This window comes from Scleropages formosus, chromosome 8 (assembly GCF_900964775.1).
Source record: "Scleropages formosus chromosome 8, fSclFor1.1, whole genome shotgun sequence".
Lineage (NCBI taxonomy): Eukaryota > Metazoa > Chordata > Actinopteri > Osteoglossiformes > Osteoglossidae > Scleropages > Scleropages formosus.
Window position 1 is genome coordinate 23684683 of NC_041813.1, and position 27565 is coordinate 23712247.

The 27565-nt window shown below is 39.9% G+C and overlaps 2 protein-coding genes across 2 annotated transcripts in view; one reads left to right on the top strand and one right to left on the bottom strand.

The window, feature by feature from the left end:
- Nucleotides 1-673: 673 nt before the first annotated feature.
- The window catches only part of psmd1 (proteasome 26S subunit, non-ATPase 1), a 39051-nt gene continuing 12159 nt past the window's right edge, over nucleotides 674-27565 (bottom strand). Inside the window, exons 17-25 of the mRNA XM_018757352.2 lie at nucleotides 12053-12167; nucleotides 9917-10033; nucleotides 8705-8807; nucleotides 6788-6957; nucleotides 6234-6326; nucleotides 5972-6058; nucleotides 4631-4789; nucleotides 2671-2829; nucleotides 674-832 (exon numbers count right to left, since the gene is read on the bottom strand). Of these exons, the coding sequence (XP_018612868.1) occupies nucleotides 2683-2829; nucleotides 4631-4789; nucleotides 5972-6058; nucleotides 6234-6326; nucleotides 6788-6957; nucleotides 8705-8807; nucleotides 9917-10033; nucleotides 12053-12167 (991 nt within the window). The 3' untranslated portion in view covers nucleotides 674-832; nucleotides 2671-2682. The remainder of the gene's footprint in view (nucleotides 833-2670; nucleotides 2830-4630; nucleotides 4790-5971; nucleotides 6059-6233; nucleotides 6327-6787; nucleotides 6958-8704; nucleotides 8808-9916; nucleotides 10034-12052; nucleotides 12168-27565) is intronic.
- On the top strand, nucleotides 19066-25917 carry htr2b (5-hydroxytryptamine (serotonin) receptor 2B, G protein-coupled). Its single transcript, XM_018756981.2, has 3 exons — nucleotides 19066-19336; nucleotides 23372-23572; nucleotides 25007-25917. Exons 1-3 carry the CDS (start codon nucleotides 19066-19068, stop codon nucleotides 25915-25917), a joined length of 1383 nt encoding a protein of 460 aa, XP_018612497.2.

A 27565-nucleotide genomic window follows, 5' to 3' on the forward strand; every position in this document is an offset into this window, starting at 1 on the left:
TATGACAGTATAAAACAAGCATTGGCACACAACATTTGTATTTTTAAGTTGTCTGTAAAATTAAGTACTATATTTACCAAAGACTTTGAAACTCAGTAATGAAAAAAGTGTAAGTACATAAAAAAACTGAACTAAATCATTGTTAAACACTGAACACATTTCAATAACTTTGAAAATACAGCATGGATGCACACGTAGTACATTTATTCATTTAGAATATGCTTCTCTGCAAGGTGATGTACAAGTTTTTAATAAAAATAATAAAAAAAAAAAAAAAAAAAAAAATTCACCAGCAGATGGAGAGACAGGTATTTAATAGATTCCTTCCTCAAAGCCAGTGTAATGTTTCTTTAAAACCACATCTAAATAAATCTAGGTTTCTAGGTATCAGCTTCCTTTTCAGCCACAGCTTTTGGAATAACACTCCCAAAGTTCGTGCTTTTCTGACATGGATAAATAAGCCTTGCAGTTACAAATTCTGCATGCAAAACAAATGCAACTAAAGAATCTGTTGCCGAGACTGAGTGCTGTGAACTGACTGCGGCTGCAACGAGGAAACCCTTAAAAGTGAGCATAAACCACTGGTGACATTTGGGATTAGAAGAACTGAAACCCTGGACACACACATCCAGCAGATCTGCACCAGGACAAAATAATAAGCAGACATCTCCAGTTTTGTAATATACATCTTTTTTATTGCAATGACAGAAACTATACCATTTAACAAGAGTGTAAAACATTCCCCACTAAGCCCACTGACAGGAAAGGAAGAGGGACAAAGAGGTGCATGCTGGGTGACTGGATTCATCTGCTGAAGCTCTGGTTGTTGGCCCTGCAAAGAAAGAGAGGGAGAGAGAGAGGAGGGAGAACAACTAAGATTTCAGCACAGGCAGAAGGAGGGAAACCTCAAAATATGATTCTGATACAAACTGAAGGACCAGCACAAACAAAAGGGATAATGGTTTTGAAGACAAAACTGTCCAGGTTCCACTGAGAGCAAACAGAGATGCATTAAGACAAAGCCGTTTGAGGTGAGCTCAAGCCTGTCAAGGTGTTGCTCCCTGTCCGAAACGGTTGAAAACTTTTTAAGGGCAAATCCTGTTGTAAGTTTAAACTTTAACTGACTTGGCTTCAAAATTTGCCTCATTAAAATTTTCTTCTACAAGTCATTTGGGATGAAGTGTGGGCTCCTGCTGAGTCTCCCGTTCTCCTGTCTCTTTGACAAGCTGAAACCTTCGGCAACTTCAAACACTGACTCTGAACTCTTCAAATCTAACGTAACACATTCAGATTATTCCCACATAATCCTGAATCATATGGGACACAGGCAAATGGCAAAATTGCACATTTGCAGAAACCTGTTGTTTAAACAGCTATGTATGTGCTTGAATATCCTTAACCAAGGTATTACACTTGGAAAACTATTCTGAAGGCTCTCTTTATACTTAAGTGTCTCTCCAAATTTCACATTTATTTTAAATCTCTTTAATTGCAAACACAAATTTCCATAATACGTTCAGGCACCCTGGAAAAACATTTGCATTCCAGATGTACCACCTAGAGTGGTATTTTAAAGTAAATTCAAAAATACCACTGTCAAGAAAAATATGACCAGCAATGTTTAACGTATGTGTCTAGAAAAATAAACCCTGTTTACTAAATGAAAATTTGAAGTCTTTCTTCATGATTTTCTTAATCATAACCAACAAACAAAACCCAGTTACTGTTTGGGCTTACGGTGCCAAAAAAGGTGCAGCTCTACATGCCCAGTACATCATGGCGGTCATCAGTGAGCCTTCTGCCTTTAAAAACAATACTTACAGTGCTGACACCAAGTTGTTGTATCATCATCATCATCATCATCGTCGTCATTATTATTACTACTACTTACTCATTTAGCTGGCATTTTTCTCTAAAGGGACTCAGATTTGTCTATTAAAACTACTTACAACTATTAAACTATTTTTCAGTAGAGCAATTTGCATTTTGTCAAACTGTGGTAAGTATCATGGTCAAGGGAATGCAGCAGGAGCAGGGAATCAAACCGGGGCCTTCCAACAGCAAAGTGACAGCTGTAACCACTACACCACCTGGTGTTCCATGTTCATACTTAAAGCAAACACAGTGTCTCAATGCCAGCTCCACTAGTAGTCATGGGCTACTGTGGACACAACAACTATGTTTGCGGCTCATCAATGGATATATCGGCCTAAAGAAACTGACTTTTAAAATGAATAAAAATGAACAGAACACACTTTCTCTGGCAGCTCAGTAACAACAAAATCTCAATCTATTACAAACTTGTGGTTTTCTTAAAAGTTTCTAATAAATTCTGTGAAGTGGCTGATTGCTAATATCAGTTTCTTAAAGAATGTCTATAATAAGTTGTGAACAATACAGCACAGATGATACCTGTGGGGTCCGGACACAGTGGTCGAAATGGGGACTTTGAGAAGCGCTCAATTCCAAATATAAATTTCACAAATTCATTTATGAGTCCTGTTTATCAGTGAGGCAGTAACCTCTCAAGAGAGTAAATTATACCTCATTACCACACAAACATCAATGATATCTCACAACTGCAATTCAGTACAGAAATCTGCCAGGCCATGTCTGAAGGCACAGGTGAAAAGTAATCACAAATAACTTCATATTACCACAGTGATATACCTGGAGATGTGTTCACTCATCAATGTACTCAAATGGCTCTGGGGCCTCGGGCTCCTGTTCCTCCTCCTCAATCTTGGGGCCGTGGGCAGAAACTGGCTCTACAAGCTCCTCCTCCTCTTCACTGGTGTCCTTCATGATGATAATGCCACCAGTGTGCAACTGTGAACAAAGGAACTTCACTAAATGCAGGTCTTCTTAACCACATGGGTCCATGAAGCACAGACTCACTTTGAAAATAACGTTAACTAAATAAAAGTTAAAGTAAAAATATTACTATGCTTTTACCATCTATGACGCCATTATATGTGGAGGTAATAAAGTTTCAGAATTTATCGATGGACATATTTCTAGGAGGGGTCCTTATCTTTCATGAGATTGTTAAAGGGATCTGTGGCTACAAAAGATCAAGCAACCTCTGATATAGAAGCATTACCACACCAGCACACATCCCAAAAGTGCACAGCTTTAAACAGTGGAAATGACATGAACCAGACCATTATAAATGTCCTGATCCATGAAGTCAAACATGCCCATTTGCCTGCACAAAACACTAAGAGCCATTGCTGTGCTTCACCTGCCAACATGATTAAGGACAACTCTGTAAGGAATTTTTCAAAATAAAGTACAACATGTCTGAAGGAAGCTTAAGCCACAAAAACATAAGATGAAGACAACCTAAGCAAGCCATACAGAGGAAGCTGGAGAGCACTTTATGGCCAGCTTGGGGCTCTTTAAATACAGTTTACTGAAATGTGCAGCAGGAGACAGAATAAAATGAGTCTACCCCCTTGCAGACTGGATCTGAAACATCATTAAAGGAATTAGCATCTCCTGCTCTACAAGTCTCACCAGCTCATACCCAAACAGAGACCCAACAGTGTCTCTGTAGGAAGAAGGTGCCTGACACAACACTAGACTCCAGGCTACTGTGGGATCCGGACATAGCCAGGCGCCCTTCAACAGCAACTAACTTTCACATCTGTCCCTGCAATGGCCAATATAATGGATGTTTGGTTAGGATCCGCTACACTGCATTACGCCGTGTGTCAGCATCCCTGTCCGAGGGCTGGACTTCTACCACGGTGCAAACATCCAAGCTAAGCCAACAACAGAGGGAAATGGTGTTTGCCCAAAAGGGAAGGACTGCAACAAGAGCCCTTTGTTTCAGTGCAGACAAGTGGACATGTACAGTGCACTCAAATAGTGAAGAGTCATGTTTAAGGTTTGTGAATAGCAGAACATATACCAGCTTTGGTTAAAAACTGCTTTGCAGTGTTGCATTAAGTGGAAGTGGTGGAAGTGCAAGTCTTTTACTCTGACACATTATTTACTTAGCAGATGCTTTTCTTCAAAGGAACTTGCAGCAAACTTTACTATGTAGTGTTATCAGCCCACACACCTTATTCAGCAAGGTGACTTGCACTGCTAGATGCACTACTTACAATCGGTCGGTCGCTCATCCAAACACACGCTCTCGATCACTCACACACTATGGGTGAACCTGAACAGCATGTCTTTGGACTGTGGGAGGAAATCGGAACGCCTGGAGGAAACCAACGCAGACATGGGGAGAACACGCAAACTCCCCACAAACTGAGTGGGGATCGATCCCATGTCCTCTTGCACCACCCAGGTACTGTGAGACAGCAGCACTACTTGCTGTGCCACCGTGCTGCCCATTATACATGTGGAGTACACTTTTCAGCTTTCAGGATTAAGTCCTGGAAAGCTCAAACACTATGACCACACGTGGACATGCTTCCATGCAAACCCCATCATTACAGGGAACACATGCCTATGTTTATGTGGCTGGATATTATGAAAAAGGAGAAAACTAACAATTTCAGGAAAGATGAGACCATCTTGCATATGGTCATGTTTTTCAATTAATGAGACAACAGATTTTCTGGAAAAAGAAACCAAAATAAATGAAGTTCAGACTGGTCTCTGGTCTACGCACCGGTTTAAAGGGCTGGTAGCGGCATGTTTCAATCATGCTGAGCACTTTAAGCTGTGCCGGCATCACCCTGGCTGGATTCTCCAGAAGCTGAAAGCTGGGCTCTGGCTCCTTCTTCTTTTCCTTCTCCTCATCCTTCTTCTCACTCTCGGCCACTGGTTCCTGGCATTGCCAAGCAACAAGGAAAAGTCAGACACCCGTATGCCCTTTCCACATCTCCACCTAACAATGAATCAGGATATGAAATCAAGCGTTGTTAGGCTGCAGTAAGCCAATAACCCACCACTGATCCAATTCTTGGCCGTTTATATTAAAAATGCGTTCTCAACTTTATAAAATACTGTCTGCAATACAAGCCATCAGCATGGCAAAAGCAGAAAAAAATATGACCTCTTCTGACTAGCTGAATGTCCATTTTGCTCAGCTTGATGTGACCATTCTCTTTGGCTAAACATCAAGGGTCAATGCATTTCTCAGGGACACATTTGGGGAAAGCATCACGATCGACATTTTTTATTTTTATTCATTTTGCAAAAAGTGCACTACAGCAACAGATTGAGAGATCCGGATGTAGACACGTGATTAAATAGTCAATTTGCCACATACCATCATATGAACCAGTATACACGAGTATCTGCATATAAAGTTTTAAAATGCAAACATGCACACAAAAGTTTAGGGGAAAAAAAATAGATAAAGCAAGAAGAGAGGTTTTCAATGAGAGCCCAGTCTTGAAAACAAGTTAAACGGATGATATACTGCATTCTTCCTGGAGTGTAAGAAACCCTTGGAAGAAATTTAGGCAAAACATCCTTATCTTCTAGATACAAGAGGAGTTGGCAGGAGTTCTCACTATTCAGCAGACCTCCAACAGCTCCTTCAGCTGTAAACCCCCACTTGCTGTAAATGCTTATGTGTCTGTTCCATAATGACTGCTTGAATGGAAATTAAACATGCACTGCAGCTTTTTATACACATATGCAATGCAACGTGACAGTAACCTTTGGCTTATAAGTCCAGGTTTCAGACCACTTCACCAAATTATTCATCTGAACTGTACGTTATATATAAAAGAAAAACATCAGAATAGTGCCGACAAACATCTCTCTCATCAATTTCAAATACAGGATATAGTTCTTTAAAATATTTGTGATTTAAAGCCCATTAAGAATCTGAATTACTGCTCACTGTTTACGGATAGTTCGTTTTGACTGTTAACTGATGAAAGCAGATATATACAGTAAATTTTTTTTTTTTTTAAAGGGGAAACTAGGGTAAAAACATCTCATCTTGGAACAGACAACCACAAAACCTTATAGACATATGTTGCATATCTGTACCCACCACCTCCATCTTTTCCTCCTCTTTTTCCTTCTTCTCTTTCTCCTTCTTCTTGGCCTTGGCTGTGATGGAGAGCACCGCAGTGGACACCTACCGCAAGGACAGGACAACAGGAGTAGAAATCACAATTTACAGCTGATGGAAGCAAGTTCAAGCCACCAGCTGAATACTGAGCTAGATGTAGCCAAACAAAGGTGTGCTTGCAAAGGTAACTTCACATGAATTTTACAGGGACTAAAACTGAATACCTGGGGATAAGACTCACCTTTTCTTTCTCCTTCTCTTTTGGCACCTCCAATGCAGGTGGATAAGCAAAGGTAGACGGCTTGCAGTTGGACCGATACTGCACTTTGGGCATCTATCAAGGAACAATAGGCATGGTCACTCTTAAAGCTATAAGGAGCTAACATTGGCTATTGGAACAGAATCAATGTCTATTCAAAGTATCACCTCACACAACAATCTAGAAACATGTTTTGAAAATATTACGTATTTCTACAAAAATCTGCTAAATGGAGTTCTGTGACTGCTGTCAAACATCTTTATTCATTTTACATTTTACCAAGGACAATGGATATCATTCAAATGATCCCACCCACAATTAACTATCCTGGAAATTATTCTAGGGAATTCAACTTGCAAACATTTTTAGACTACAGATACTCCAAACACCTATAAGAATAGAGCAACTGTGCAGTAAAGTCACTGTTCCTATAAAGTTATTGTTTGGGTAAAGACAAAACTGAAATGTTGATAATATCTAATGAGTCCTTTCAAATCACACAGGTGGTCAGATATGCTCAGCATGTCCTTCTCTACCTTCAGGTCCTTGTTGAGGCCAATGATGGCAGTGGGGGTGAAAGCCAGGGAGAGGAAGTGGGAGAGCGGGAACCAGAACCAGAACTGGGTGAACACCAGTAAGCCCACCACAGATGGCATATGGGTGTGGCCTGTGCGAGACTGGAGGGAGATGGTCACATTTCGGCCACCTACATGAATGGAAACAGGTGAGGGTGAGGACACAAGAAGCTGGAGCAGCCAAGTCCTGAAACTCTTGCCTGGTAAGACTGAAAATTAACCCCTTTCCTAACCTCTCTCTAGAGAAATGTTTCCGGCTCCATCATTTCTGGGCACAACAAGATTAATGGGTGGATTACCAAACTAGACAATGCAGTGAGACAACCAGCCTGGTCAAGATAAAGATTTAAAAGAGTGATTTGTCTTAATGTGCTAATTATAAGGGACAATAATGTGAAGAATATGTGTAGGTCAGAAGCCAAGGCTGTGGATGAAAGATAAAATAAACCCTCGGAAATGCCCCGAAAGGGGCAGGACAGGAACATGGGAGTAAGAGTTCAGATAAAAGGCGAAGGGAGAATGCGGAGACCAACCGAGCCCATCCCAGGAATTAGCCTGCTGGTAATTGTGGTGTTTCTCTCTCTATTACATGTTTTGAAACCCAATGTGGGAAAACAAAGGTTTCTAAGGAGTATTCAGTAAAGGAAAATGACCCACCCATGCATAAGTTTTTAATGAAAGCCTTTGAACGAAAACAAAAAACAGATGGAAATAATTCAAACTGTCCCAGACAATAGATGACCTTTGACAAGGTGGTTAAACAGATTGCTATTTCTGTGTGACTTATTGGTCATTGCCATCTAACTCAAGACTTTGACTACTTTAATTACTTTGTCATGTCCTGAACAGAGGCAGAAACACACAGCTTGACACTGTGGCACTGTGTCAAGGGCACTGTACGTCCTTACAATCAAACTGCACAATTTCTGAGCAACCAGAAAAATTCTGCTCTACCTTCAGCCTAAATTATATTTAATCTGAACTTCCCTTCATATGTCTACTGAATCATCCTAAAAAGTAGATCATTAACAGTGTAATAAATGGATCAAGCCATACTACTGACATGCAGTAATAGGAATATGATCGTACACAGACAGTGTGGTCTCACCCCAAGTGACCTGATTACTGGCAGCATTTAATAAGCTTTTCCAAGAGGCAAAAAGGAATTGAACTGTTGCTACGGCAAAGAACATACAAATTGACTGTCAGAACTTTTGTACATCACATAAAATAGCAAATTTACCACTTTATCAAAATCTAACGACTAGCCCAATCAGGGCACATAATTAACATATTTAATAACTGTAATACTATAATTATGACACCACTATTACTGTGACAGGGGCCTGAGCTAAATGAGGGGACTTTTGCTACTCTAAATGTAATGAAGGAGCAGTTGTAGCCATTTGGTAAAAACTGCATTAATACCAGTATGGTAATCCTCCCAACCAAGCTTCCTGGCATGTGAAAACCTTTTTATGGAAATATGGATATACTGTTTGTATCTGCTCTGCAGCAAAGGCAGTGAAATGTTTAAATTAGGGAGAAATACAAGACATTCACCTTTCAGTGTGACAAATTCCTTACAGTCTATGTTGAACATGCAAAGAATTTACTTAAAAGTAAAGCCATTTCACTTTTTTATATAGGTTGTACTGTACCTGGATGAATGTTTTTTTAAACTACATTAGTACAGAAGACAAGCACGATCAGTAGGTATATATCAGTCATGACACAGAGACAAAAAACAGACCCCAAAAGGCAAAGCACAAAGTAAAACACAATAAACTGCACCAATTAGTCACAGCAACTGCTGGCTTTATAGTATAGGAACTTAGCAATGAGGCTTCCTGAACTGGGGGAGGAGGCAAATCTTGCCTGCATCCAGGATCCCCTGTGCAAGGATGGCTCCGAACTTGGCCATAACATCATCATGCTTGTCATTGATCACCTTGGAGTACAGCTGTCGGAACTGGTTGACCTACGGAAGGAGGGAAAACTTAACTAAACTATTCCTGAGCAAAAAAGGAAAATACAAAAGTAAGGCAGACCACTGAAACACAATCACAACTGAAAAACAATTGTTTTAAACAGCGGAATGCAATGTTTATATGGTAAATGCATGCAAACTTGCACAACCCATCATAATTTTTCATTATGCAAATAAACAGTATCCAGTAACTGCTTTTGGGATTTAAGGTCTATTAATGTACAGTAAATTTTTAAATACACATACTTGTTTTATTTAAATTCAGGTAGTGTAGCTGTTCTACTGTTTATGACACCGTTTCAAGGTTCATGTACGAAATTTTGTGGTAACAATTAGAGTAGCAAACAACGTACTGCACACGAAACACAAATGAGTCCTTTTACATCATTAGAGGGAAACTCGTCCTTGCAGGCATTGGGATGTACTGATCTTTTATTCAGCCACTACTCTGGCATTGTTTCTGTTTGCTTGTGTCTCTTATAACATTTATATATTTAAAAAAAGGTAAGAGGGTATCAGGATTTGTCTATCCTGTGTTTTATGAACCTGCTTGAACGATAAACCTCGGTGCAAGTGGTAGGCAACAAACTAGGTTTACTTGAGTCACATGTCTGCAGCTGTGTCTCTCAACGTAATGCATAAATTGTACTTTTGCCGAGCTGTACATCGCTTTGGACAAAAGCGTCTGCTAAATGAATAAATGTAAATGTAATGCAAATGTGCCATCTCAGCTGTTCATTACTCAACTTGACTAAAAGCACTGCATAATTACATTCCTGTTAAACTAAGGCTGCAAGAACATAAGTCTTTTTTTCAACTGCACTAACAGCTAGGGCCCAGACAATTTTTGCAGTTGTATTTGTGCTAATAAATTTCCTTTATTGCTAGGATTACACAAAACTGATATAGTGAGACAATTACTCCTGGATTCAGACAAATTGGTTTACGTCATTTAATTTACGGTGTAGCAAGTATTCTGAAAAGCTCCCAGGACTCATGGGTTGGACACGGTGAAGAAGACTGGGTCTCCCCCCCCTTTTTATTTTGGTAGCAGTTGAGATCTGATGTCAGTGATTTCAGTGTTGGTGTCACTCACTCACCTTGGGGCAGGTGATCTCAGTCTGCTGGATCATGATGAGAGCCGAGGCAATGAGTGCTCCCTGCCGCACGTAGTTAACAGGGTCGTTGGTCATTGGCTCCAGGAGGTTAATTGCTTCCTGAAAAAGTAGGAATTTCCTACAGTTATTTATGAGATTATCACATCATCATTATTAATGACCAAGTAAATGCTTCCTATTTGTAAGCATGAAGTGCATTCCATATTACAACATCATATTTAGTTATGTACAAATATCAATTATGGCAAAATAATGTTACAGCTAATAGCATGTTTTAAAGTACTAACATTTTGGCTGATTATTCTGTTAACTTCTTTTTGAGAGGTTGGATGTATATTGAAATAAATACGGTACTTGTTTATAAAGTGTACATTTCTACCTTTGCATGCAGTCTTAGGTGATACATGGTAATGTCCCTGAAATTACTGTCTTCAAAGTGTATGTAACTAGTAATGTCATTTCTTGCCACATTAACTGGGTTTCAAATCTGAGTGCTAGAGCAGGAGGGACTCACCTTAACAAGCTCTCATCTCTGCTGGAGGCTGGCCAGAAACTGAGCAGATGTTCAAGTCCAGCTTATGTTTGTGGCTCTTTTTGTGTTAATATTACTCTGCTTAACTACCAAGTGAGCAATCCTAAGGGAAAAGCTATTTAAGAGAGCCATGGCAAAAATCTAAAACCTAAAACTATACATACACTTCAAGGGCACAAACCACGAGCGCAAGTACATGCACATGTGCTGAATCTGTAAAACAGCAGACCTCTTGGAATAAAGGATCAAGCCAGAGTGGTCACAAGGTTTCCTCTAGATGAAGGGGTGGAGTCATGACAACCCCAATTGCTTCCAGAGGTGAAATGACTAAGAATCCATGAACAGCAAACCCCTGTTCAAACCTCTGTGTACTTACAGGGTGGCAGGCCTGTCCAAGGCCAACAGTCCTCACGTTTCTTAGCAAAAGTGAATCTGCTAATGGCTGTAACTGGACCCAGCAGTGCAGTCTGGAAGGATGGGTCCCAGCACCACAAACAAACGGACATTGAGAAATAAATAAGCCAGAATGGCCCCTGGCACCCAATAGTTTCCTTGAGGGACAACAACCGTAACCCATAAGGGTATGGGATTAAGCCATTTGCGAACCGCATCCTCTTCCGAGCTGCTTCTCATATGCTGTGAGACTTTAGCTGGCCATATTTACTGGTGAGTTCCACTAGAAAGTCATAACTGATCATATTGAACATAGGAATTCTGTGCAGAGGGAATCAGAAATGCTACAGCTGGGGTCTGTGTGCCTTATGGTATGAAACAGTTTGAATCTATACACAATGAATTGTAACACACCCACAACAGGACCTCTGACAGAGAGTACACATGGGTGCATGGCCTATGGGTCTTCAGATTAACTATCATCTTAACTACTCACACAGCTAGCTCATCAAACAGCTTCAATTTTTGTTCTTCAAGCACCATGAAGAAACCAGACCGATTTAAAAAGGCCTGCTGTTTAAGCAATAAAAATAACATGCCTTTACAATTACCCCATAAGACTTGGAGTATACTACATGAATTTCAGCAATTAACAGCAAAGCACATTGTGTATTTTTTATATTGTGTCACTATTAAGCTACACAAAAAGAGTAACCCCTTGAACTATGTGCAGTCGGGTGACTTCAGACACAATGGGTTTTTACTGGAGGCACTCAGAATAAATGGAGGACCCTTGGTTCTTAAATGCTATATAGCAAAAACAACTTCTCATCTCACTGTCGTGCGGGGGCAGGGTGGCGCGGCAGGTTTAGCCTGTGCTTGCTCTCTGGATGGGCCTTGCGATGGACTGGCATCCCGTCCTGGGTGTGTGCCCCCCCCCCCCAGCCTTGTGCCCTGTGCTGCCGGGTTAGGCTCTGGTTCACGTGTGTGCGCGCGCACATGTCACTGTTTTTGGAAAGATTAGTTTTTTTTTTTTTTTTTTTTTTATTTCTGTGTTTCTGGCAAAGCGGAAAAATGTGAACATATGTTCCTCTACTTTGTGTCGGTGAAGGACATTAGTGAACACGGAGAGCACCACCCAGGGGTTTGCACCAAGCCATTGTGAATGAGGTCTGTCAGGTTCCATGTCTCACCTTGTTTCCTGTGCCAGCACAGCAGATGCCTAGAGCCATGGCGGCTCCACAGCGTACGTGAGGGTTGTAGCTTTCTGACAGCAGTGAGACTACGCTGGGGCACTGCTCAGGAGTCCTGCAGAGGGAACAAAGAACATACACAGTTGCTCAGCTCTATGTTCACCAAATCTCCAACACCACACACTGCAGGTACAGCCCACCCACTTCAATAAGAACTGAACTATGGAGAAATAAGTCAGAAATGCTAGGAAAAGTAGTCATTACCCTATTCAGCACTAACAGTACACTAAGAAATGTTTAAGTCACATCATGTTCACCCTCTCATATCTCTGACTGGCTACTTCACTAGGATTCCTTCACATATGGCAAGCCATCCCAAAAGGGTTCAGGTCAATCATAATACAAAATGTCTCTTCAATTTTTTGTCTGAAGTAAAGCTCAAGTACCCAGAGCATAAATTGTACCAAGAGGATTCTTTTAAACAATTTACACAAGGTGACTGTGGCACCGAGCCAGTTCTCAGATGAGGTTTGCTACGTCTTCAGTTCGAATCTGCAACACAAAGTGAGCTTAATGGCCTTTGCCATTAACATGAGTGAAGTGGAAATGGCAAACTGGATACGGTACAAACCACTGGAGCACAGCTCATTGCTCTTCATTAGTTATGAAGGCAGCCAGGGAATTAGTCAGATCAGGGAGACAGGTGTGGCCTGAACTTGGAACATCAGCTTAAATTTCAGATGGAAGGACGAACAAAAACGCCCAGAATGCATTCAGGAGGCAGAGAGCTTTGTGAAAATAACATGGCAATACTGTCCTGTCTGCCATGTTATCCAAAGTGACAAAGAACGTAAAGTGTCCAAAATGGAGCCACTGTTTCCATTGTCCCTAACTTTGTCATTGCATGCATAGATAATGCTGATGATAGATAGATAGACAGATTATATATATATATATATATATATATATATATATTATATATATATATCTGTCTATATATATACACACACACACACACACACCATATATTCTGACTCTGGTGAGGACTGTTAGAAATTTTTGAATAACTGAAACCATTTCTACCACAGTAGTTGCAAGAACAAACATGCTGCATGATTAAACAGTGACTGAAAATTCAGCAGACAGAAAGAACTTAACCTCTTAATTTCTATTTAAAAAAAAAAAAAAAAAAAAAAAAAAAAAGCAGTAACATTTCAGCTACAGTACATCTGGCTCCTGTCATCCATTCTGGCAAAAGAGGATCGTTTTGAATGTCATAGTTATTTGAAAGGTGACCATTAATGGCATGTGCTTCCATACCCTTTCTACATGAAGTGGCAGATATTTAACATTTAAAAGTCCAAAATTACACTAAAAAGCCTGTCGAAAGGAGGGATGGCACTGATTTTGCATGTTCTCTAACTTCCTCTCACTGGACACCTACTGACAGCTCCCCTTCTAACAGAAAGGCAGTTGTTAAAATAGAACATCTGGCACATTAACCATACTGGCAGCTTGAGTGTGACATGCGAAGTTGACATCTGGGGTGTACGAGATCGCAAACAGTGATCACGGGGAGCTCTAGATCATCCTCTACTATTTAAACGGCGATGTTATTGTGGAAGTCAAGTGTTACCTACCTGCCTATTTAATTTGCAAAAAAGTTCAAGAATTTTTAGATTTGGTTGATGAAAAGGCCATGGAATGCATCTAACATTACTGGTCTACACGGAAATAGCCGCATATACGGGGGTAACACCATCTTGGAATTTTGCAAACTATCAATGCACCTAAGCATCTTTTCAGACTCCCTGGTGCTCTAGAACAATGACCACACCAAATTTTTCCCATGCTATGCTTACTCATATTACTATTGCAAGTTAACTTCTAAGCCTTTTAGATTTCTCCCCACATAAGCCATGCATTGAGGGGAAAAAGCAGACGACAACTCTGACAATTTTTTTTTTTTCTCTGCTCAAAATAAAGGGTTTTAGCTCCCAAATCGAGGTTATTAACTGTGTGCATAGTTTGAGAGAAGCGCTTTCCAAATGAGAGCCCTTGCAAAAAACATCACACAGCTTCTGAAGCTCACAAATGATTGAGACTGACAACAGTGATTCAAATCTACTAGAATTTTCAGATAACACTCGTGTGATTTTTAGCAGTCTAACGCTGTCTATGGGTTGCATTCCTCTTTTCCCATGCAGTTGTAATGTTCATAAATTACAATATAAGGTAATCAAAAACTCAGTCTTGACCATTTTCAAAGACAGTGTGACATTCCTAGAGAAGATGCTGCGACATTTGCTGTTCAGTTGAATGGCAGAACGCTTCAGTTCTACACTGGACCAATTTAAGCCTACAATTATGTCAGCAAACTTTTTCATCTGTCTGAAAATAAAGGTACTCCAACTAGAAAATAACATGGCTGGATTTCAACAACCATTAAATGTGTGACGATATTCGAGGCCCAGAATGGTTTCCATCAACAGAAAAATTCACAAGCATGTACCCAGCCGGAGGCAAATTGGCTCCTGCTATGCCACACCTCCAAACTTACTTTCTAAACATTAATCAGGGCAAAACCGTAACGGGAAAAATGATCTACCGTACCCATCTTAGAATTTCAGAAATGTGGTCCACTAAAAACACACAGCACCAACCAAGATGGCTGTACAAAGCTACATGGTTGTATTCCTGCAAGCCAAGAAAACCAAACATATCTGTCTCATCAGTTCTCTGCTGGACGACAAGGTGAACGATTACACAAGGCTGGGCAAAAGTAGGAAACTAACCATAAAAAGTGAAATCTTCACACATACAGCTAAGAAGTGTACATCCAGTGTAATGTTTTCAAATTCCATGCTTGGTTTAAGTAAAATTAGGCTGGATGAAAACACAAACTATCGTAACATTCATGAAGAACCTGGAACTGAAAAACCTCAGTCTAGGGGTGAAGAACCAAGTGTTTCAATACCTCACAGGAAAGACAAAAATCAAGCAGTTTAAGTGGTTTGGAACCATTGTTATGGATTTCAGTCCAGCCATTTGCTTGGTCTATGAGTGCTTTCTTCCATCTGCAGCTTTAGCAAATTCAAAAAACAGGAGAGAACTCTTAGGAACTAGCACACGGTGCTACCCATTATCCCCTGGTTCACCAAAAGGACTCATGAACACAAATTACTTAAATCCTGTAACAGACTAAAACAAGCTGGGAGATGGGGGGAGAGGAGAATAATCCCACTGAAAACATATACATCAAATTCTTATTCAGGTGCTGATGTCACATTCTGCAGAGAATCACACAGTTTTTTTTTTTTGCTTCACAGTATCTTACCTTTTCACACTGAAGTACAGTCTGGGCCATCATTGCTGTATCGACATGTAAAATAATACAAGCCACAATAAGGCACCTCTGTACTACAGTGGAGTCTGCATCACATACTGTAAATATTTCCAAGGACTTTTATAAACATTTGCCACTGTGAGTATAAATTAAACTACTGGTGGCAGTATTACTACTATTCTAACTTCTGCCACCTCTTCCCTCATGTCCCACTCTTGATCTGATTCTCTCAAGTCTCACTCTCCTGCTGTACCTGAAGAACTCTCTGTAAAAAGAACTATTATACCCCAAAAATGACATTTTGGTAAACTGATTTGCAATTTATGAGCTCGATGTCTGCTATTCCAATTCCAGGCAGCCTTCTGGGCATTCCAGCTTTTTGTTAAAACAGAGTTAGTCCTCAAACTAACAGTACTGAATGAGCTGTTCAGTGAAAAAATGAACAGGTCAAACCCTGTTCAAAAAAAGGACAGAAATGATTTCCCTTAAGTGTTGATTACGTGTGACCAGTGATTAGCATGCAATGAATCAGATCTACCAATTTTGATTAATCCAATCTTTATTATATTTCATCACTACTTTATTCTTTCTGAAATGTTAAATAACAGGTAGCAATGTCATTAAAAGAAATATACCTGCAACAATTTAAGAAAACCCAACTTTTCTTTTCAGTGAACAGAAAAGGAGAATGTTTTTCTCTCAGTCGGACTATGAGATGCAGTATAAAATCATCTCAACGCTGACATATTTAACTATATAAAAAATAAAATTACAAAAAGGTAAAGGATTTAAGGACTAATAAGGTAAGGGCAGAAATCACTAAACATGGCAGTGGCTGCAGCTTTTTCAAATCTACCACTAAAGCCTTTCTCAACACCACATACCCAGCACCTACCAAGTCCTCCCTGGAACACTAATTTCCAGGTGAACCCATCTGTCCTTTACCCCAATCATTAATACAAACCTACTCTTTCACAGTAGAAACAGCCAAAAAATAATGACTGAAACACACCTATAATCTCTGTGCAGAATAAAACAAAGTGCTTTAAAGAATAAACCATGTGTTGCAAGCAAAGCTAAGAAAAAGCACTATGATGAGAAAGTACAGCTTCAGGCAGGCACATCAGTACAACAGGATTTCTTGTGTTATCACTCCATCTTCTAGAGTAAACTAAATTTAAGAATAATCAACTCAGGAACACACCATAAAAAAAGACAAATCAATGACCACTTTAAGCAAATTTCTTTAAAAAAATTTTTTTAGTTAACACTTAACCTATAAAGACAGTAAGTCTGAATAACATCAACAGTTCCCTACAGTTAATCAATAAAACTTGGATGGCAGGAAGGATACCCATATAAAGTACTTGTACCAGAGTCTATTCACTGTCACATATACCAGTAGAGCCCAAGACAGAGATGAGGTCATGCTTGTATAGAGAAGTCAGACAGTGAAACACAGTGGGTAGCACCACATTCACCAGGGAAGAGTGCAGATTTCCTCCATGCTTAGTGAGATGCTAAGCATTTTACACTGGCCCTTCACAGCGGTAAACAAGAAGCTGAAGACTGCCAGCTGAAACAAATGGAACATACATGACTATGTTTAAGACAGCAGAGTAAGGCAGATTTCAGTGGTGTGGTATTCCATCAATGGCTAAAAAGGCGAGGATCACAGCAGCGTGCCCCACTAACCCACCTCCCCAGCTCGCACCAGCAGCAACACCCTCCTGCCTCCCCAGCAGAGGAGCCAGTAGGGTAACAAATATAAACAGCAGGTTGACGGTGTCAAAGGAAATTACCTCCCAGTACTGTTGGCACGTGTCAGACGTTTCCCCCTGGCCTGGTGCAGGGGCCAGCAAACAAATCAAAGGGAGGGAGCACAAGAAAACGCAAGTCTGCTGAAGTCAATGTGAGTGAGAGAGAATGAGGGAGGGCACGACAGACAGGGGAGAGCACAAGAATGAGAAAGGCAGAAAACCTCCGCAAGCTTAAGACCTGTGGCGACATGATCGGATGCAGCAACGCACAAGGGATTTTCTAAGGAACCGCAACCAGGAACCTTCCCTCTAAGGAATACAGTGACTAGAATCAGTTTGCACAGGAGCTCTACAGGGGAACAGTGTGTCTGGCTTTAGAGCCGTGGAAGGTAGATCTGTCTGTTACAAGGACTGTGACTTCCTACAAGCTCTGTACATCTCAGAGGACTCTTTTCCCCGAAGGCCAATTTGGAGATTTCCAGTGAATGGTCATTAAATTCTAACAGTTCTAGGTGAAGGTAAGGAAATTCTGCAAAAAAATTAAGAGTCCCATCTACACAGTGTGTGTGTGTATATATATGAAGGACCACTGAATGTCTACTGTAAATCTTGCTTTTTGCAGTCTGTCATCTGCTGAACAGAATGTAGTTCACATTAACTGGGCTGTACAAAAAAGCTGATCAACTTAATTGTCCTTAGAAACATTTCCAGCCAAGCACTTAACGTATGCCAGGTAATCTTAACAGCATCTTTTCATCTTACAAAATGTTATTTTGAACCTCTTCATTATTCCTAATAAATACCAGTTAACATGTCCAGTGTGTAATGTGTAATTTTATATTTCCAGTACATACAATAAAATAAGAATGGCAAATCAAATGAAAATAAGTAAAAATGAAGTCAATGGGCGTATGTAACACTGACAATGGCGGAAGAAAAAAGTTGGCAAAACTTTAAGATAGATGAAACAGAAAAAAAACTTTTAAAGAATAAAAACACGAGAAGAAGCTGAAGCAAGTGACCTTGAAATCTCATATTTTAGCCCTTGGTTAGACTGTAACCCTGCTATATTTTCAAAAAATATGAAGAAAAGTGATTTAAAAGTTATGACGCTTAGAAGAAATAACCAGAACACAGATTGATTGTTGGAATAGGGGAACACAACTGTATTTTGCTTCTCAAATGGCAGCTGGCAGCAAAAAATTAAATGTAAAACATACTTAAAATGGAGAATGAAAAAGCCTAAAATGTCTGAATTTCTAAACAGAGTATTAAGGAAGAAAGGCTCTATTCCTCTGTGATAAAACCATTTCGTATTAAATTGTCAAAAGATAAATAAGGTTACACAAACAGCGTACCACTATATACAATTTCAACAATATCAAATAAATCTACAAATGCTGACTGCATTTGCTTTTCAATTCTGTTCTGTCCACAGCTGACATCTAAAACAAATTCGGGCAAAACAGCAAGCCCAGCTCTATTTTCTGTAAAACTGAAAATGTGTCAGTTCGAACAAATGTTGACTAAGACAGACCAGGCAATGACGGTGCTGTTCGTACCATCATTTAGGAGGAGCAACTGAACAGCAGCCTGTCGACCACCAGACATCCCCTAAAAAGCCGAAGACGTTCAATGAGACTCCATTTCTCTGCACTGATGGATTACCCTCAAAACTAAGCACAAGAGACACACTGGTTATGGAACCCAGATCCGCCTTGAAGACGGGATTATCACTGTGATGAAGCTAAGGAAAGGAGCCCGTGTTGAGCTGGATTTGGATCTGTAGCAGGCCCTGCCTCTCTCCCTGACCTCTGGAACCCTGCGACAATGCTGGTGGTGTCTCCTGAGGGAGCCAGAGCAGAGCTGCGAGAAACACCACGGGCACCCACAGGGCTGCCAACAACATGTTCCCACCAGCACCTGGCGCCCAGGGTGGCGCCAACGGTTCTGCAGCCCTGCTGGCCCTGGCGACAACAGGCCAGCTGCGCTGGGCCTCACTTCTTATTGTCATGGTGATCATCCCCACCATCGGAGGAAACATCCTGGTCATTCTGGCTGTCTCCCTAGAGAGGAAGCTACAGAATGCCACCAACTACTTCCTCATGTCCCTGGCAGTGGCAGACCTGCTCGTGGGCCTTCTGGTGATGCCCATCGCTCTCATCACCGTGCTCTACAGTAAGTACGAATCTCACCGTTCCGTAACACTTCCCATACGCCCATGATGCTGCTGCTACCTTTCATCTTGAAAGGTTCTAACATTTATGAATTTTTAATTTGTCAAGCTATGCTTCCTTCTAAGTATCCCATGATACACTATGCTAAGTACTTAAAAGTGTGAAATATCTGCATTTATTTTGTTAGCAAAAAAGACCGTTAGCATACTTCAAATAAAAAAAAAAATTCAATGTCATTTTATTCCATAAAACATATCTATTTCAAAAATAGCATTCACATTTACACAAGTTGCAGCAAGAAGATCACCTAGGGCATCTACACATTTAGCTTAATATATATTGCCACCAAGTATAAAACAATGCATTAATACTCATTAACAAGACTGGATGAAAGACAGCCACAATCAAAGTACGCCAACTCAATGACCTGAACACAACTGGACTTAAAACCAAGCTTTCAAAAAAAAAAAAAAAAAAAAAAAACAAAATCCCTCACAGGAAAAACCATATGGATAGTAATACCAGAAGAAATACCCTCTACCAGAGAAGAAATGCTCAGGCACATGCACTCTTGTCTTATCCTCCACCTCAGCATCATGACACTGCCTCTTCTGTGCAGTGGGTAGCACTGGTGCCTACGGGTTCGAATGTCTGTCTTATTCAATTCGATTTATTTTTAAACAGCGCTCTTCTCACACAGTGACAGAGAGCACTTGAACAAAGGCATAAGAAAAAGAAACAAAATACATCAGGTATTAACTACAGTGCTAAAGATGACACTGACCCCAAAGGCTGGCCTTCATAATGGAGTCAGAAATGGTATCAAATTCTGCTCAAAGAAGCACTTGTGCCCTTTTTGTATGTCCTGAAGAAATACTCATTCTTTTAATAAGAGCAATAAATGTGCAAAATGATGCAGACTCTGATTTAGGACAATGAGCAATATGAGTGTGTTCAGCAAGTACCGTGTAGATCGCATTAACATACTGCCGGGAGGTGCCTCTCGCAAGAGGGAGAGAGAGAGACCTGGAAACACTTAAACTATTAACATACAAAATCAAATTCCATCCAAAGAAAGTAAGAGGCACCTGCTGTTTAAATTATAATAAATGACTGTTCAGGTGGCATCTGCTAAAAGAATATGCAGAAGGTTCTAGCAATCTACTGGAGAAAAACAAGAATTTCATCAAATTATCTCCGTAATGATAACAAATGCCATGCCTGAACACGAACGTAAACTCATCAATATGACCAACTTGTTTTCATGCCTGAAATGCTTCAGTCCTACAGTTAAGCTAATGTATGCAACATTATCTTTCACACAAAAATAACAGCTTGGTTTTGTTGGGATAATTTCTCAAACAAATGTCTCATTGTTTTTCTTATACTCACAAATCTCCTGGTACGCATCTTTATTTGTGCGGAAAGAAATAACTTTGTGCTCAAATCTGCAGACCATTTCTGGCTATAAAAACAAACACACTGTAAGGTGCCGGGTTAAAACTATTCACAGATAATATTTATAGGGAGATAAGAGTCATATTTGTGTAATTTCCCTCTTTGAAGGCAGGAAGGACATATTCTTAAGCTTATTTTTGCTTTTGTTCAGAAGGAAATGTACCAAATCTTTCAACATCTGCTATGTAGACAGACATGTGCCATTTTATCAACCACTTGTCAAACTTCCCAACACTGACATATGTGGCAGAGTGATTTATGTGGGCTGTAACAACAAATCCAGTCCTGCATACCATTCTGTAGTCAAGAATAACAATACACACATTCCTGGAAAGAAAAAGCATATAACTGACGAACAACACCATATTCATGTTACTGCAAACGCATAGTTATTAATTCTTTGGCTATTATTACTTAGCTCACATCTTCATGCAAGAAGTCTTAAATTGCTAGATTCACTACACCAAGACATAACTATCTTCCCATTTCTGTGACAAAACAATGGAACATACAACAGACAATTTAGTCACCACCTAAAACAGTCTTTGGACTGTGTGAAGCCACGCCAACATAGGGAGAACGTGCAAACTCCAAATAGACAGACATTCTAACCCAGACGCACCAGTGCTACCCACTGTACCTGCTGTCACGTGGTTCCTTGTGAATACATTTAGGCTAAAAGTTTTTAAAATCAGGAACAATAAATTAACTAAAGGCATTCCAATTACTTCTGCCAAGAACAGATACCATCATGAGCAGTGTCTTGCAGTAGGAGAAACTGTTAGAAGTCAGCAAGCTCAGGAGAAAGGGCAGCCTACTTACCTTGAACCCTCAGGGATTTCATTATTCCCCTTCTGCTGCAATCTGAAGACTAATTTTTCCCCTCTACTGTCTTAGGCAGTTTTCCCCAGCACTTATGGTCATTTTATATTTTAACCGTGCCCTTATCAACGGCTTAAAGCAGCAGCTACTGGTACCTACTGCACATGTGTGCACTGTCTGCAACTGATCTCATGTAAACCACCCCAAGGCAGCCTTATTGTGAAAGGCACCGTACAAAAATAAGGCAAAAGCGAAACAATTATAGAAGTTTAAGGCAGACAATACCATGGCAAAAAATTAATTACAGTAAAGACTAGTGGAGTGTTAAGTAATAAGGGGTCTGATCATTCTGTAATCAATTCTTAGGGACACCAAAAAGAAACAGTGCAGTAAGCCTATATTTAAGTGATTAATCTCAAAAATACTCTCATGCTGTAAGAGCCAAAACTTCTCTCAAGTACATCAGCCAATCTATGAAAAATAAGTCTTTTTTTTGAGGGGTCAATATAAAACCACTTAATTTGTCATTTTCTTTCTAATAAAAAAAGTAATCCTGCTCCAGCACTGAAAAGGTAAAGTGAAAGTACTTTTTCTGAATGGGGCAAATTTTTAATGACTGCTGTGCTAAATGACCATTACAGGTTATAAGTAACTACACTGTCTCCTCAATCTACAGACACAGTTACGACTGTTCCAACTTTTGTTTTTAACTCCAAAACTAACCCAAATCAGTCAATAAAAGTAAATACAGATGTCCCTTGTGTATCTGCAGGTTAAGTTCTGCAAAAGCCTCAGGTGCAGCTGTTAAAAAAAAAAAAAAAAAAAAAAAAAAAAAAAAAAAGGTGTTTCATTAGTTATATTATAGCTAGAAGTTAAAAATATTTAAAGTACTGAAAACAAGTCACAAATTTCACAAACTTCTACTGTTCAATACATACTCATGAGTACATCCAATGTTAGTCATCTCATCACTTTAAACTCTTTGATACCTTCACCTTTATGTTGACAGCACACTTTTTGTAAACATCACAGAAGTAAAAGAATTAATGCAGTCTACACTCCTATACCGTCTGCTTAACTGGCACAATGGGAATACAGTAGACAGGTCACAATCTCTGCTAGTGATGGAAATTTAAAAAAAATAGATCACTTTAAAAAGATTAGAGGGAGAAAGGAAGAGACAAAGCTACCTCTAAATGTTACTCCTGGAACTTTAAAAGCTCATGTCCCATGTTCCTTACTTTTTCCCCACTAGGTCCAAAAAAGACTGACACACATACAGAATTTCTACTGGATAAAACTGAAGTTCTGTAAATTAAACTGCAAAAAAAGAACTGTGTCTGCTCAATTATCCCTCTTGGGAAAAGAAAAAAGGAAAAAAAAAAAAAAAAACTCAAGAGATTGGTTTGGATACCCAATAGATGTGTATGCTGAAGTGTGGAACCATAAATTAAATTTATTTTAAAAAAATAAATTAAATTGGCTGGTTAATAGTTCAATAATGCATTTTGCAGTTTACACTGTAAAGCATAAATATACCAAACAGACTAACAAACTTGACTAATGTTTGTCTTTAGATTCAAAATTCCAAAAGAGGTAATAAAAAGCTCTTAAATATTACTGCTATTAGTATTCAGTAATTAAACTGCTCTTTGTATGTGGAAAGAGAAGATGACCTATGTGTCAGTGCCTGTAAAGTGGAGGGATATACTTGGAGTGCCATGTTTACATGCCCTTGCCCCTGTTTCTCTCAAAGACTCTGGGTGGCCTCTGCCTGAGTTCCTCTGCCCCATCTGGCTCTTCCTGGATGTCTTGTTCTCCACAGCCTCCATCATGCATCTGTGTGCCATCTCCCTGGACCGCTACATCGGCATCAAGAAGCCAATTCAGCACAGTCAGTTTAAGTCTCGGGCCAAAGCCCTGGCCAAAATCGCTGTAGTCTGGCTCATATCCATTGGTGAGTAATGCCATGTTGGTGTGAAACAACAGTACGTTCATCAGCTCTAGAAGTGTACCACAGAAACACTGGAACTGCAAGCATCAGAGACTACTGCGATCATAGAACTGATATCAAGCAGGTAGCAGGTGGTGTAGTGCTTAGAGCTATTACCTTTAGACTTGAAGATCAGATGTGAATCTTACCTTCTGCTGCAGTACTTGCCTTGAACTGCTCCAGTTTTAAAAAAAAAAAAAAAAACCCAGCTCTAAAAATGTGTAAGTTTTTAGTATCTTAACCATTTAAGTCACACACACACACACACACACACACACATTTTCTGAACCGCTTATCCCATACGGGGTCGCGGGGAACCAGAGCCTACCCGGCAACACAGGGCGTATGGCCAGAAGGGGAGGGGACACACCCAGGACGGGACGCCAGTCCGTCGCAAGGCACCCCAAGCGGGACTCGAACCCCAGACCCACCGGAGAGCAGGACCCGGTCCAACCCACTACATGACTACATGTCAACTGTCAGTAGTAGCGTAGAACAGAACTTGGGTAATGCAAAAGTATTACTTCATAGGTGCAAGGGATTGTAAAATTATTTATATAAATACTCTCCCAGAGAAACTGGCACAACCTAGAATAATTCTGGACATAGCTGTTACATCGTTACTAACTTGGATTTGCTCAGATGTACAGCTATAGAGCCTCATACCAGCAAAATAAAATTGTTTGCCGTTTGAAAAATCCAACTAATTCCTTTACCTAAAATTAATGTAAAACAGACTCCAAAAACCAGATGCATATGACCAAACACTTACAAAGCATTAACCATTAACGGCTGGCAAAACATGAGGGCAAAGAAGCAGACTGATAAGATCTTAACTCAAATGTCTCATGCATTTAAGGAGGTAAAGGCTACAAAAACGGCTTTCAGCCAGCCAACACCATTATTTTCCAACTTTAGTGCATTAAACAAAAATATAAAATATTTAGTAAAAGCAGTGCAAGTAAATTGTGAGGGCTTCTTTATTTAAAGTTTACATTATCACTAAACCTCAACTCATTTACGAGTAGGGAATAATCTAATTCAAGATACCCAAAGCAAGAGATGAGTTTAAGGTCACTTAACTGTTGTAATCATCACTGGGTCAGATTTTAAGTCTGTTCGTTGCACATGAAGGCATTATTTTTCCGAGCGAAACACTTGTGGATTTTTTGTATATATAATTAATGCACATCTGCTAAATAGACAGCAGGCAATATGGAAATTTGTTTACCAAGAAAAACAAAAGCAATGTTACCACTGCTACCACAACCTTCACTACTTTCCAGAAACTTCCATTAGCTGACTGCTAAGGCTTTTTTTTGTTAAAGGGTGTTTACATTTTAAGCCTCAAAACCATACCAAAATACTTTAAGTAAACTGCATTATGTTCTTTCACAGGTATTGCTATGCCCATTCCCATAATTGGTCTGTGGAATGCTCCTTTCCCAAACAACATCACATTCAACAGCAACCATACATGCCTGCTGAAGATAGACAGTTTCAGGGAGTTCATCATGTTTGGCTCCCTGGCAGCATTCTTCATTCCACTTACCATCATGATGGTCATTTATCTGCTGACCATCCATGTGCTTCGCAAGAAAGCTTACCTCCTCAAGTCTAGAGTGTCTGAGCGCTTCAAGAGGCCTGTCTTAACTACAGTCTCCCAGAGGGAGCTGTCAGGGATTGCGACATCACAGAACTCTGGAACACCAGAAGGAGCTAAAAGGGATCAAACAGTAAACCATGGAAACATTCACACCAAAAAAGAAGAGGTTCCAATTCGCAGGTTGTCCACCATGGGCAAAAAATCCATGCAGAACCTCAGCAATGAACAGAGGGCTTCCAAGGTCTTGGGAATAGTCTTTTTATTGTTTGTGGTCATGTGGTGTCCTTTCTTCATCACAAACATTACATCCGTTCTTTGTGAAAACTGCAACAAAAGCGTTGTGGGCCGGCTGATGGAGATCTTTGTTTGGGTCGGCTACGTGTCATCCGGAATCAACCCTCTGGTCTACACACTCTTCAACAAGACATTCCGCGAGGCCTTTACTCGATATATTACTTGCAACTACAGCGGGGTGAGGGCCCCGAAAATGCAGCGTCGGAACCGAACTAGGATTTCCTTCCACTCATCCGTCACTGAGAACTCTAAACTTTTTATGAAGAACGGCATCAGCCCAGTGACTTACTCCAGCCCTTTGCGGCGGCGTCCTGCGCCGCCGCAATCCTCCCCCAGCATCCTGCTGGACACTCTGCTCCTTTCTGAGAACGAGAGCGGCAAACAGCAGGAGCAGGTCAGCTACGTGTAGCCTCATCTCTAAGCAAAGGTGCATCCATGGATTTTAAATGGCGACCGGGAAACAAAGCAACCTTATGACTGGTGTGTGCAAGGACACCACAACTGCTCTAAGCCAACAAGGCTGATGATGGAAAACCATCTCATCTTTTCAGGATAAACTTATAATTTTCTTCTCGCTAAGACTTTAACTCAAAGTCTGGTTCAATGTGGACCTAAGTTATCCAGCAGAAGTAACAGCTAAATGAGAAAATCAAGTAAAATTATAAGTGGTGGCATAAGACAAAGAAGTTAAAGATTGCACATTTTAAAGACTGAGGTATGACAGCTGTCAAGTAAGACCTAGAGTCACAAAAGACTCTGAGTATGGATGCATTTACATGATTAACAGTGACAACTCTAGATGTACCGTTTCTATTTCCATCCACGTTCATCCAATCAATAATGCCTTACTTTTAGCAGTGACACAACTCTCTCCATTAAACATGCTGTCAGATGGATTCATTTGTCCAAGAAGTATAATACTAAACAAGAAATGAATATAACATTTGTCTTTATGTTATCGAAGAAAGCAGCAACTAATCTCCAAAAATGTCTGAATAGACCAAACTACACTTGAAGTATCAGAATGCAATTTAATTCCATAAAAGATAAGGGTTTGCAAGTATGATGCTTTTATAGTATGTACAGAAAGAAATACATCATGTATAAAACTGGTTCAATCTACATAAAGCTGGGTTTATTTTAAAAAGCTCAATTACAGTAAACATTTGTCATCAACATAAACATTACTGATCAGGATCTCTCTCATGGAGGCTCACTGTAGAAAGGATACTGTATAGAGCTGCAACAAATAAGTGAGCTCCAGGGTTAGTTTACAGACTTAGCAGACTATTTGCATCTTGATTCACTTGAAAACAAAAACTTAACTGGCTTGGGTCCAGTAAATTTAAAGCTAAGAAATCTAAACAAACTTCTAGACAAGTTCAAGAATGCTTTTCTTTTCTCAGAGACCAGGACTCCAGTCTCAGATTATACATTCTGCTTTCTTCAAATTCACTGAGCAGCACAGCCCTGAGATATAAAGCAAATAAAGGGTACATAACATGAAGTGCCTTCTCTGGTCTTATTGCATCTATTGCAAACATCTAAACATCTAAATTTTAAAAATCACCATCTTGACTATGTGTAGAAAACACATCCGCTCTGGAAGCAGATTACTAGCAGCAAATGGAGAAGGTGCAAATAAAAAAAAAAAAAAAAATTATACTCATGTCAGAGAGGGAAAAGGTGCTGTATCACAATTCACTCAACATCCAAGATAAATGTTTGAATATTGTTAGTATTTTTCTTGACATCTCCTATACCCATGTCTTAGAGAGGGGAGGGAAGTTCTCCTTTGCAATCAACTAGCAACTTTTAAACTCGAGTTCAGGCATATCTCTAATATATTCAGATTTCCAATGCTTATTAAATGGACAATCAAGAAACTACTACAGACTTCCACAAAAATACTGAACTTGATGTTACTGTATGTTTCACAGCATTACTTTTGTAGACTTTCAGACATGCAAATATAGTGTCACAAAAATGTCTCTTCAGACAACATCAATCTTTTGTTAATTACTATTAGAGTTGCTGATGCATCTTAAGCATCATCA